The 13,085-nt window shown below is 42.4% G+C and overlaps 5 protein-coding genes across 5 annotated transcripts; 2 read left to right on the top strand and 3 right to left on the bottom strand.

Annotated features, from left to right (window-relative positions):
• Nucleotides 1-984: 984 nt before the first annotated feature.
• On the bottom strand, nucleotides 985-2,351 carry EAF02_001722 (uncharacterized protein). The gene is made up of 2 exons (XM_038897770.1): nucleotides 1,708-2,351; nucleotides 985-1,652 (listed from the first exon to the last, which is right to left on the bottom strand). The coding sequence occupies exons 1-2, from the start codon at nucleotides 2,025-2,027 to the stop codon at nucleotides 1,040-1,042; spliced, it is 933 nt and encodes a 310-aa protein (XP_038762745.1). The 5' UTR covers nucleotides 2,028-2,351; the 3' UTR covers nucleotides 985-1,039.
• Nucleotides 2,352-2,491: 140 nt separating this feature from the next.
• EAF02_001721 (uncharacterized protein) lies at nucleotides 2,492-4,044 on the bottom strand (the record flags this gene model as incomplete). Its single annotated transcript, XM_038897769.1, has 2 exons — nucleotides 2,492-3,790; nucleotides 3,844-4,044. 2 exons carry the CDS (start codon nucleotides 4,042-4,044, stop codon nucleotides 2,492-2,494), a joined length of 1,500 nt encoding a protein of 499 aa, XP_038762744.1.
• A 652-nt stretch (nucleotides 4,045-4,696) lies between these two features.
• On the bottom strand, nucleotides 4,697-5,287 carry EAF02_001720 (uncharacterized protein; the record flags this gene model as incomplete). Its single annotated transcript, XM_038897768.1, has 1 exon — nucleotides 4,697-5,287. One exon carries the CDS (start codon nucleotides 5,285-5,287, stop codon nucleotides 4,697-4,699), a length of 591 nt encoding a protein of 196 aa, XP_038762743.1.
• A 281-nt stretch (nucleotides 5,288-5,568) lies between these two features.
• On the top strand, nucleotides 5,569-7,435 carry EAF02_001719 (uncharacterized protein; the record flags this gene model as incomplete). Its single annotated transcript, XM_038897767.1, has 3 exons — nucleotides 5,569-5,622; nucleotides 5,681-5,782; nucleotides 5,837-7,435. The coding sequence occupies 3 exons, from the start codon at nucleotides 5,569-5,571 to the stop codon at nucleotides 7,433-7,435; spliced, it is 1,755 nt and encodes a 584-aa protein (XP_038762742.1).
• A 1,129-nt stretch (nucleotides 7,436-8,564) lies between these two features.
• On the top strand, nucleotides 8,565-12,976 carry EAF02_001718 (uncharacterized protein). The gene is made up of 4 exons (XM_038897766.1): nucleotides 8,565-9,160; nucleotides 9,216-9,334; nucleotides 9,394-12,584; nucleotides 12,639-12,976. The coding sequence occupies exons 1-4, from the start codon at nucleotides 9,144-9,146 to the stop codon at nucleotides 12,792-12,794; spliced, it is 3,483 nt and encodes a 1,160-aa protein (XP_038762741.1). The 5' UTR covers nucleotides 8,565-9,143; the 3' UTR covers nucleotides 12,795-12,976.
• Nucleotides 12,977-13,085: the final 109 nt, after the last annotated feature.

Below are 13,085 nucleotides of genomic sequence, written 5' to 3'. Positions count from 1 at the left end.
ATAAGGCCTACTACTTCCCCTCATTAGCTAGCTCTTTAGACAGAATACAATACAGACATTTAGGGGCCTACTAATGATAGTGGGAACCACGTCTCCCGTATTCCTGATCTCATTATTGAACCAACAGTTATAGGTATTTCGAAGGTTATAGATAGATTATAGGTATGAGAAGTATAAAAAGATATATAAAAGGTATTTAGATAAAGGTTTATTTTGTATAATATACAGTACAAAGATGAATACATAATAGACACAAAATCGATTCGTCACACTTGACCAATCGATTCTTTTGAATATATTTTCTTAATACAATTATCCAGAGCATATTCTTTAGCACAACAAAAAGAGAAAGTACACCATACCCAGTACAATGATATCTTTCTTTATGATCTCTTCAGAATTTCTACCAATCCTGAATACTACTTCTAAATATTTAGTGCTTTCTAATAGAATCCAAGGTTCTAATTTGTAATATCACTAATTAGTGTTAATATCAATTTGGTATTGATTAAAGTGTAAAGTACTTCATTCTTATCAATATAATTGATTGTATTATTCGTCTTGATTATTATTAACTATGGGAAACTAGTACTTGATATAGTAGAAATGCTAGCGCTAGTGCATACGCTAGTACATACGCTAGTGCAATACAGTGCCCTCTTAGATCACATGATCGATATCCCGACAATCACCAAATCTAACTTTCTCATCGTCTCACGAATCCGTGCATCCATTATTGGTTCTCAAATTTGGAGCTCGCCATTCGTGTATAAGATAGATTCAAGAGACAATAGAGAGTTTGATTATTGTAGAGTAGAAAATGACGTGTAATTCAAGGTATTGAGAGGTCTTGAAGTGGGAGAAGCACAACTAAGCGATGCCGGGGAGGAGCGATTTAAGATCAACATGAGGCATCAGCAGCTGAGATATGGTGACGGGCTTGGCTTGGCTTGCAAAGAGTAGGACGATAAAAAACATTGACGCAACGAAAAACTCAAAGCTCATTCTCTAATTGCTGTACTGAAGCGAAATCTAAACCTCAAATCTTATCTACAGGAACTTCATTTTTCTTCCTCTCCTTCTCTGCTCTCTCCTTTCTCTCACTGAATCTATCCCCGAAAATCTCAAAGTGAGGCCTTATAATAATCGTATACCTGACAAACTCCTCCATACAATCGACCAACCTCTCTCTGTTTCCACTTGGCAGTAATCTCGCCTTTCCACTCCCATCGCCTCCCTCGTCTTCAAATTGTTTCCACGCCATCGGCAAACTACTCTGATTAGGACATGTAAACATTCTCATCCATCTCCCCAGAATCCTAAGACTATTGACTGCGTTGAAACTTTGAGAGCCGCCATTAACTTGGATTACCGATAACGTGCGACCTTGGGTTGGACGAACCGAGCCGGTGGCAAGTGGGATCCAGTCAATTTGGTTCTTGAAAACAGCAGTTAGATTTCCATGTTGTTCGGGGGAACACCAAATGTGGCCATCGGACCAGAGGGAAAGTTCTCGGAGTTCTTGGACTGAGGGATGAGAGGCGTTGACTGAGTCTCGAATGGGAAGATCTTTTGGGTCGAACACTCGAACATCGCAGCCGAGACGGTGGAGAATTCGGGAAGCTTCAAAAGCCATTAACTTTGAGTAGGATCTTGGTCTCTTGTTAGATGTATTTCGTACGCGAAGCATGGCAAGTGAAAGCATACCGTTGCCGTAAACTCCCATAGAGAACTAAGACTTTTAGTCTAGAGCTAGTCTTCGCCAAGTTTTCTTCCACTTGGGTAACTACAGAGTTTAACTCCAACTGGGAGATCCAATCTGTAGCTTCCGTTTCGGGATCCAGTAAGAAAGGACGATATTTAGTTCTGATATCCATATCATCCTCTGCTTCAGCAATGGCAAGTTGTGGACATTGTGCTAACGTTCGAAACTCCCGGGCGATAGGAGTAAGGAGACTCATTTGAAGTGTTGATCTTCCAAATATGGTTTTCCGTAGAAAGTTTCGTGTGTATAGAGATAGATTCATGTGAAAAGAATGATTCTATTAAGTGATAAGAGGAATTGAGAAGTAGTAGGTGTACATAGAAAGATATCTCAGACTTTGTAGGGGATTTCGTCTAGACTTGGCCCAAGCTTTCCCTGGTACCAGTGACATTCCACTACTTCTTGATTGGTAGACCTGATTTAAGCGGGTCCCCATGGCAAAATGCTATCTTGACTGCGGCTAACGATTGATTTGTGCTCAGAGTGTGGAATAGACTGTGATACAGAATTGTATTACGCACTCGTCTCCAATGCATAATTCAAACAATATGACGTTAAAATACTAACCACCATAAGCATGCAAATCTTTGAAACATTAGGGCACTTGCCATACCTACGCGCAGGCGAGAAAACAGAAATATAGTGTAAGCCAGGCTTTGTAATTGGTGGATATCATTATTCTAAAAAATCAGACGTTTTTGGTTTCGAATAAGCATCTTGAGATGTTTAATCCTTCTTCTCTTCCGCCGCAGCTTTCTCAGCCTCCACTCTCCTCTTCTCGTCTCCAACCTCATCTACATAGCCTTCGGTCTTCATGTCAGAGAGACCTAGATCTTCCTCCTCCTCCTCTGTTCTCTCATATTCTTCAGTCTTGATCGATGGATCGTCATCTGGCAGATACAGATTCTGTACGTAACTACTAGCTAGCGGATCTCTGAGGATAATGGTAAATTTTCTTTCGCCTTTGATGGCCTCGTCAATACCATCAAAGAATATCTTCCAGTTCTTCTTAGATTCTGATTCCATGCCATCTCCACCTTCTCCGGCATCACCAACATCGAAGATTTGTTGATGTAAATCATCTCGAACTTGTGTAAGTAAACCTTCAACGGTGGTGAATCTTCCTCCTAGAGTTCCAGGGTTAACCGATAGTTTGAGTTCAGGGCATTCCAATGCGCATGACTCTGACTTGAGGATATCTCTGGCTAGGTCTACGGCACTCTCTACCTTAAGAGTGATGCATTTACCCTTCTCTGGAACCTCACCTCCAGTCTTGACCTCATTCGAACGATATCCGCAATGTTCACATACGGTGCTCATAATGACGACTTGTTTGAAATGTGGGATTTCAACCATCTTCATGTGTGTGACACAATGTCTTGTGCATCCAGGACAGGTAGCTGGGAAAGAATAAACTTCATTGGGGATAATATCATCGTCTTCGAAACTTGCCGCGGTAGGTTGTCCTCCAGTTGTGGCTTCAGTAGCTTGTTCACCACTGAGACCAAGAGCTTCATTTTGTTCTGGGGTTCTTGGGTATTGAACCTTGGCGAGCTTTCCTACACCATCCTTTTGGTCTGGTTCAATCCATGAATTTCCTGCTGGATCGTCAAGAGATAATCTGAAGGGGAAGGCCTCGCCTGCAAGCATCTTTCGGCCTCTAGTGATAACATCTTCGATCTTTTCGTAAACTTCTGGGATTTGCTCCTTTCTTTCTGGCTGTTTGAGAGCAAGATCATCAAGAATCATGCTCAAAAGGCCTTCTACATTGGTCAACTGTCCTCGCCCTTCTGGGACTTCAAGATCCAACTCGATGAATTTTACAGTACAAGTATCAGATTTTACTACTTGTCTGGCGAAGTCTTCGAGAGTGGTGAGGCGCAATTCAAATCTTGATCCTTTCTGTTGAATCTCTCCAGCAGATTGGATCTCGGAGTTTTTGAAGTTGCAATGAGGACAGAAAAAGGACATGAGGATAATTTCGCGGAAGTAAGGAATTCGTGTGAGGAGTAATCGGGTGATTCCCTAAGAGTGGAGGATTAGTAGATATTATTGATAGAGATGGCTGCAAAACGTACATTTTCATGGCAGTTCATACATAATGACTCGATTTCATCCACTACTCTCTGTTCTTCATCCGACTCCAATGTGCTGTTGGTTGCGGCACTATCTTTTTGGTCGTTGGCTGAAAGGTTTTGTGCCTTTTTGCCCAAGCTCTCAAAATAATCGTCGAAGACAGCACCGTCTGGCTTTGTTTCGGTTTGGTTTTTATCGGCCATAATATCTGAATTTCTGTTGTTGATTAATTTTGTGTAAATTTAATATGACGCACAATGATGGTTGTAAAAAAATTGGAGGGGCAATTGTTTATGAGGGGTCGAGAAATTATATTTTTCGATTTGTCTGATAAGATTTGACCCCGGTTGTAAAATTTTAGCGGGGCGCGTTACCTCATCAAGCGTCAGGCTGAAAGTCCGAGAAAGCAGTGGAAGGTCTGGTTTGTCATTGATGAAGGGGTCCGAGAAAAATTATTATATCGTGATGAGGATTTTGTGTTTGGTGTTTTATCGTCGTCTTATTGATATATAGGATCCTGTGACTGAATCGAGAACTTGACGTCCATCATAAGGAGCCACACATTGTCGCAGCATATGGTTAATCTAAAAATCTGCCCCGACGGGTAGAGCTTAATAGTTCCTTGGATAAGTATACACACAATGCCGCATATATTCGAATCATGTTTGTATGGCCAAGACTCAAAACTGCGATGAATATCTGGCTCCGAAGATCGAAATGTCTATGTTGACAGTACCATGGCGTTGGGTATACAGTACGGATATCCCACAGCGACGATTTCTCCGCCCATATCTGATTTACGCATATTGAATCTTGATCACAATCTCAAGGAAAACATGAGACGCCTTGGAATGTTCAACTTTTCTTCATCAAGTCCATCAAATCAAGACCAAACCCAGATGAGCTTGTCTGTGATGCTTTTTGCTTTGCTAGCAATGCTCCAAGACCACCGAGCTTGCGATTCTTGGCCCTTTTCTTGCTACTTGCATTCGTAGAAGGTGTACCCATGGTGTTTGCAGTTGTCAAGTTCTGCGCTGGTAAGTGGTTGGGTTTAGAGACAGCTCCATGCTGAACTGCACCGTTCTTAGACCTAGATGCCACAGGAGCTGGATCCAAGCGATGTCTGGTCACCTTGGTGCAAGAACCACATGTATATATCATCGCCTTTTCCACACGAGAGGCTCCTTTTGCTCTTTTTCGAATCGGCTTCTTTTTAAAACTTTGCGACTTGACTTCCAATTTGCCTTCGGATCCCAATATCATAATAGTCCCGCAAGCACTGCATGATCCTCGTTTTGACAAATCCGGTTGTTCAATTTCGTGATCAAACATAAGAGAATTGCATTGCGACACTAGATATTTTGATGTCGTAGGTGCCGATTTTGCCAGGAAATGTGCCGACTCGTTCAAATATCGTAGACGCGCCGCTAATTCTAAATCTGCCATGTCTCTTGTGAGGTGTTGTGGGGAATCGGATTTTTGAAATTATGACGCGTTGTGTGTGAAGAGAAATTATGAGAAATTATGATTTTCGGTTTGCGCTTGAGAGATAACCTTAGACCAAAGCAAGCAAGCGAACTGATGTAATGAAATTATTTCTCAACAGTAATCGTCTGCGAAATATTGTGCGAATACGAAAATCACCTTGTCTGTGCGATGGGAGAAGCTACAGCTACATAATTACTCGTAATTATTCTAGCAAGAAGACATCTAAAGGACTGCCCAAAATGGCTGCCTCCGTTCAAGAAGTAAATGGTTTGCGCGTCGCTATAGAGGGATGCGTAAGTTCTAAGGCATTTTGATCAATCTACTTTGCCATTCTGCTGAATCTTCCAATAGGGCCATGGCACTCTCAATGCAATATATTCTTCAATAGAGAAAGCTTGCGAAGCTCGAGGTTGGGATGGCGTTGATCTCCTCATAATTGGAGGGGACTTCCAGGTACGACAGAATCCCTTGTAATTCATAATCGAATTCTTCTGCTGACTATTCCAGGCAGTAAGAAACGCAAATGATCTTACAGTAATGTCATGCCCAGTTAAATATCGAGAAATTGGCGATTTTCACGCATATTATAGCGGACTCAAGAAAGCCCCATACCTCACCATTTTCGTTGGCGGCAATCATGAAGCTAGCAGTCATTTATGGGAGCTTTATTATGGGGGATGGGTTGCGCCGAACATCTACTATATGGGCGCTGCAAATGTGGTACGATTAGGCGGAGTGCGAATCGCTGGTATGAGTGGAATTTGGAAGGGTTACAATTACAACAAAAGTCATTATGAACGATTGCCATACAACCAGGATGATGTCAAATCGATATACCATGTTCGCGAATACGATATCAGAAAGTTACTACAAGTAGGAACCCAGGTTGATATTGGGATCAGTCATGATTGGCCGAGAGCTGTTGAGAAGCATGGAAATATGAAGAGGTTGTGGAATATGAAACCAGATTTCGAGAGAGAATCTAATGACGGATCACTGGGGAATTTGGCCGCGAGTTATGTCATGGATCGTCTTAGGCCGCCTTATTGGTTTGCCGCGCATTTACACTGTAAATACTCTGCGGTGAAAACTTACGAGGACGCTCAAAAATCGAACGCTGCGGAGGAACCAAAGGAAGAAGTCAAAACTACCGAGGTCGCACCCCTAGTCGACATCGACGATGCAACAGAGAAACAGCCTATAGTACCACATAACGATGATGAGATTGACCTTGATATGGATGATGATGATAGCCCATCAGTTATGGATACACCAAAGCATGTTGCTACCACAACGGTCAATACTGAAAGCAAGCAAACATCAACAGCCACAGAAGAATCTATCCCGTCATCAGTCCCATCTGATATCCGAGCCCAATTACCAGCTGCTTTCTCAAAACCAGCACCTTCAGCTCATCGAGAGCCTAGGGTACAGCCAGGACAGCCAACACCACCCGAAATCACAAACAAAGCAGTTCGCTTTCTTGCTCTAGATAAGTGTTTACCAGGTCGTAAATTTCTACAGCTCCTAGAGGTACGGCCCTATGATAGCTCGGAAAAGATTTCGACATCTACTCCGCGAGCTCAACCAAAGTTTGAGTATGATCCTGAATGGTTAGCTATTACACGAGCCTTCAACAGCGGTCTTATTCTAGGGGATAAAGCCAGCAAGTTTCCCGAGGATAAGGGAGAGGATCATTATAGAACTCTGATTGAAAAAGAGCAAGCATGGGTCGATGAGCACATTGTTCAGCAAAATAAACTAGAGATTCCCGAGAACTTCGTAATCACAGCACCACCTTTCTTTGAGGGCATGCCCGAAATTGTGAACGAAGGCCCGGTGGAATATAATAACCCTCAAATGCAAGAATTTTGCGATCTCCTCGGGATGGAAAATAGATTCTACGCTTCCGATGAGGAAAAGCAGATCAGAATGCAAAATGGACCACTACCAGTGGAAGAACGAAGAGATGGAGGATTTGGCGGTAGAGGAGGAGGAAGAGGCCGAAGAGGAAGAGGTGGTGGAGGAGGGTTCGGAGGAGGACGTGGACATCGAGGGGGTGGTAGAGGGGGTGGTAGGGGCAGAGGAAGAGGTGGTTGGCATTAATTCGTTGTTACAAAAGCTCTCCATGATAAGATACCCCACTTGCTTTCATCGCCTGCAAATCGCAGTCTTACAGCAATCATTGCTTGAGGTACAGTGTGCATTGCCGTTTTATGTGATGTTGATGTTAATGCAATGCGTTACAGATGTCGAGCATTATGTGGCGACTTCTCGGTATCTCGAATTTAATATGTGCAGTTGACCACTCGGGTCTATATCAGATCATGCATTGGAAAAGAAACCGACATAGCTAACCTATGCCAGTACTACTCAATTAGTCGGTGTGAGCCTTGAATGTTTCATTATCATTCTCAAATAGTCCGGGGTAAGACCCCTAAAATGGTTTTTACTCCAAATTAGACGTTTTCGAATCTCATTCGGTCTATGCGTTTGATCACAAGTCGTTAAGTATTTTTCTCGACCAGATCTTCACGACCAATTCCACGGGACTGGTAAATGATTAATGGATAGAAGTTTTACAAAGATCTGTTAGATCCACAAACTTTGGTCCCTTGATCTACCTTTCCGCTGTCATGTGGCGTTTATAAATAGATGCGGTGTACACGGAACAAAAGTTAATAATGATATTCGAGTCAAGTACCCCCCCTACTCCAGTTTTTGAGTAAGACTCTTTAAAAAACTTTCAATGATTCATACAGGGAATCAATCTTGAATTGGATATAACTCCATGCATGCCAAATTACTAAACTATGCGCAACGATTTCGGTAAGCCCGGTAGCCAGCACACATTTCTATATAAATCATATGGTCTTGATGTCCTCCGTTCTACAACATATCCAGCCCCAGGAAGCCACCAAAGGAAGAGAAATGCATATGCACAACCGGGAAAGAAAGCATTGTAACTCTCTAGATGGTCTGCTGCAGGGTCAAGCCCTTGGCTACCTTGGCATTACCCTGGATTATGGGGAAAAGTACCCTACCGTATATCAATTAAAAGTCCGGTCGATAAACCAATGATGATTCTCATTGAAGTCCGCATGCGTAGGTGGGACTAATGTGCCGTGAGCATCCTGACGATGTGAAATATTTAAAACATGAAAGAAACCCCTTGAGGGCTTGAATCTTCGATTGAATTGTTCTCTTTTCTAAAATTTATTCGTGTGAAACCCCTTTTCTTTACTCGAGTCCGAGGAGGAAAAGAACACAAGACCTTTTGTCCAGGTGCTCATTCAAGATCCATAAAGGGGGAGAGACTTCTGGTACCTACCTAGGTACCTAGTCTATTAATATCCGAGCTTATTCCTACACACCGTTTTTGATAACACCACTCAAGCTATCCACACCGCCCCGCTATCAAATGGCAGAATTCTGACGAATCCAAAACTATTTCACAAAACGTGGATATATTCATTGCACCTTGACCACAGTGAGCATTTTACAATCGAAGAAATTGATTACTACAGAAAAGGAGAATCGACTCAGAATATCCCTCGATTTTGGTCATCATTACGGCTAAATTCTATTACGGATCCCCGTCCGCCGAATATTCATAAAGGAATCGAGAAAGCGACTGAATGGATCACATAGAGCAACTATTGTTTGATCAACGGAGCTGCATTTCAATTTCTATGAGATAGCCCAGGTGGTTTGATTTCTTTAATCATTACCTTTATTTCTGCTTGTGCTACAAATCTTGCGCAAATCATTACAAAACTACATACAGATTCCGTACAATTCAGACTCTCACACCATGAAGTTCGGACGCACGTAAGTCCTTTCTCCTCTTGATAGGAAGTTATTCACAGTACTCATATGCTTCTAGTCTACCTGCTTCTCAGGTTCCGGAATGGTCATCTTCATACATCAACTACAAGGGCTTGAAGAAGCTTATCAAAGCTGCTGCAAACGCGGCGAAGGATGGAAAAAGTGTTGATTTAGCAGGTACGTCTATTACGTCATTCGCAACATAGTTTGCATTCCTTAACTGATTCCGATCCCAGAATTCTTTTTCTCGCTCGATCGAAATCTCGAAGATGTTGACGCGTTTTATAACAAGAAATTCTATGATGCTTCCCGCAGACTTAATCTCCTCCAACAACGATATAGCGATGCAAAAGTTTATACCACACAAGGGCTAGATCGCAATGAAGTCGAAGAGCTATTGGGTGCTCTTCTCGAGCTCAGATCTCAATTGAGAAAGTTACAGTGGTTTGGTGAGGTAAATCGTAAAGGTTTCCTCAAGATTACCAAGAAATTGGATAAGAAGGTCGCAAATGTTTGTACCCAAGCGAGATACATGGCTTCGAAGGTCGATTTGAAGCCTTTTGCTGCAAACTTTGCTCTATCCAAAGCTATGAAAACGACAAATGATTGGATTTCAGTCTTGGGGGAGAAGAATATCAACGACGACGCGCTTTCGGTTCATTCCGCTCACTCAATCAAGAGAGTGTCATCGAGAACAATTCTCAATTTACCCAGTGGATTGGTTGATACGGTCGATCAAGCAATTAGAGCTGATGATGTTCCCACCTTGAAGGAAGCCATTGCAGAGGCTGGTTTTGACGCCGGTGATCGATCGATGCAAAAGCTGTTTTTGAACTTATTGCAACGATCCATATCTTGCAAGTCCAAGAACGCAATTCTTTACTTTTTGAAGAAGATAAACTCCTTAGATGAACCGGATGATATCAATGCCCGCAATTGTATTCATCGTCTGGTTATTTCCATCAGCCGTTCAAAGATTGCCGCAAAGTCACAAGAGAAGGAACCAGAGAGCGTTTCTTTCATGGATGTAGATCGCGTTAGATTCATCACGCCGGCCCTTTCGCCTAGCCCAGGGCCAAATTCGAAAAAACTTCAAGAATCAACACTTCTGAGTCTAGAAGATGAGTCCGTCAAACTTCTGTCTTTTGTGTTGAGTAACTTGGAACCCCATCAAAGATCAGCATTAAGTGGCAAAGATTCTTACGGCCGTCTTCCGCTACATTATGCTGCTGAATTCGGCTTTGTTGTCATTTGTCAATTAGTCATGAAGTTTATGCAGACTTGGGGCCAATTCAATGTCGAAAACGGAATCGATGCACCGGAATGGCAAGATAATGATGGCTTGGCACCCCTTCATCTTAGTGTGATTGGTGGCCATGCTTTAACGACCAAAGCTCTTCTTGACGGTGAAAATTGGGAGGGTACCAGCGACAAAAAAGCTGCTATGAGACGTGATATTGCGAAGTCAAGTGCAGTTCTTGCTTTGGCTACAAAGTCTAACTTCAAGAAAATTGTTAGACTACTTGTCGATGCCGGAGTTGATATCAATTGGAAAGATGCAAACTCGAATGATGAGACTGCATTGCACATCGCAGCACGAACTGGTCATAAGGAGTGTGCGGACATTCTTATCCAAGGAACAGTAGATCAAAAAGCCGATTTTGAACTTACTGAGAAGGTCTACTCATGGACACCATTACATGTTGCTTGTGTTGATGGCCACCTTGGTATTGTGGAGCTATTGATATCAGCTGGCGCCGATCTATCTAAAGCTGATGCCGGAGGATGGACAGCTAGAGAGCACGCAGCTTTGAGGGGTCATATGGATATTGCAGAGAGATTGGCAGAGGTTGAATTGGAGAGAGGTAATTCTGGGAGTGAAAAGTCTGCAGACAGTGGCAGTTCATCCCCACCCAATCATTCTTCGATCGAAACATTCCGATCGCAGAGCACAAACTCTCCTCGAGTCACTGAGCCCGTCAAGACTTTTGGGCATCGATATCTTACAAATGAAAGTATGGTTCTTGTCAGCTTGGGTTCAATGGATATGAGAAAGAATATTCCTGCTGTCAAGTTGGAGAATATTCCTATTTCGGAAGCTCATTCTACTCAACTTGACACTGCTCTGTCAATTGTGGTTTCAGCAAAAGGGGCCACAGGCGAACCTACGATCATTGATCTTCCTATTCACGATAATATTTCTACCGATCCTATTGTATTCACAACTCTCGACGCCTCCAATGTCAAGTTATACTTCGATATCGTACCAACATATGCTGGTAGCGAAAAGCATAAGATTGGAAGAGGAATGGCAATTCTGTCTAGTATTAGGCCAACGATTGGACTGAAGCGCATGAATCTTCAAGGAGATGTCACTGTACCAATAATTTCCAAAGACACTCTGGAAGATATTGGAACTGTGAACTTCAACTTCCTTGTCATTACACCATTCTCGCATCCAGAAATGGGAATCACCGCGCAACAAACATATTGGAAAGAGTTGTCTTCAACAATGGTCATTGGCCACAGAGGTCTTGGCAAGAATACTTCTGCAAATAAGTCACTCCAACTCGGTGAAAATACTCTACAGTCTTTCATCGCAGCCGCCAATCTTGGAGCAAATTACGTCGAATTCGATGTGCAGCTCACAAAAGATCACGTTCCAGTCATCTATCATGATTTTCTTGTTTCCGAAACCGGTATTGATGCACCAGTTCATACCTTAACATTGGAGCAATTTCTTCATGTAAATGAGACGACATCTCGTTCAACACGTCCTCCATCTCCTCCAAAAGATTCCCCACGAGTTCATGCCATCAAAAGAGGTATGGATCGTCAAAGATCGTTATCACTAGGCCAAGGAGAGTTCGAAAATGACATGGCAGAAAGAATGAAACACACTCGCGATTTCAAAGAAAAGGGATACAAAGGCAATACCCGTGGAAACTTTATTCAAGCACCATTCACAACCCTCGAAGAGATGTTCCGAGAACTTCCCCAAAATGTCGGATTCAATGTCGAGATGAAGTATCCTATGCTTCACGAAACGGAAGAACAAGAAATGGACACTTATGCTGTCGAACTTAATAGTTTTTGTGATACTGTTCTTGCAAAAGTTTACGACATGAAACAAAAGCGCAAGGTCATCTTCAGTTCGTTCAATCCAGATATTTGTCTATTGTTGTCATTTAAGCAACCGAGTATTCCAATTCTTTTCCTCACAGATGCGGGTACAAGTCCAGTAGGAGATATCAGAGCTAGTAGTTTGCAAGAGGCAATTCGATTTGCTAGTCGTTGGAACTTGCTAGGTGTGGTTAGTGCGGCGGAACCTTTGTGCAATAGTCCTAGATTGGTTAAGGTGGTGAAAGATAGTGGATTGGTTTGTGTTAGTTATGGGGTGTTGAATAATGATCCCGTTAAGGTTCAGGTATGTGTTACTTGCTTCTTATCATCTGAATATATATACTAATGAAAGCAATAGGAACAAGTAAACGAAGGCATCGACGCAGTAATTGTAGATAGCGTCCTCAAGATTCGAAATGGCTTGACGAAAAATGCGAAGGGCTCGGGAGTCGCAACGCCCGCGTGGGCAGATGGTTTGCTAGAGGGTGTTAAGGGCTTGGATAATAAAGCTTAGATTGGATGAGGAGTTTTCTTTTCTGCTTTTGAAAACAAGATCCTTGAGTAGAATGAATGATTAATGTTGGGCGGTGGATGGGTGGATCGATTGTACATACATACGTACCTAGACGTGAAGCGATGATGCGAGATTATTAGAAAGTGAATAGAATAGAATAGAAGATATGTATTCCTCTCCCTAGATATCTATTATCTATTATCTATGGTTAGGTAGGTAGGTAGTGATTCAATTGTATGCAATACGAAACAATATAATACAATACAATGCGTGTATGATATGAGGTAGAAT

The sequence above is a fragment of the Botrytis sinoallii genome, assembly GCF_014898435.1.
Source record: "Botrytis sinoallii strain Bc 23 chromosome Unknown BSIN_002, whole genome shotgun sequence".
NCBI classification, from domain to species: Eukaryota; Fungi; Ascomycota; class Leotiomycetes; order Helotiales; family Sclerotiniaceae; genus Botrytis; species Botrytis sinoallii.
The sequence above is the reverse complement of the archived record's forward strand: the minus strand, read 5'-3'. Positions and strand labels throughout refer to the sequence as shown.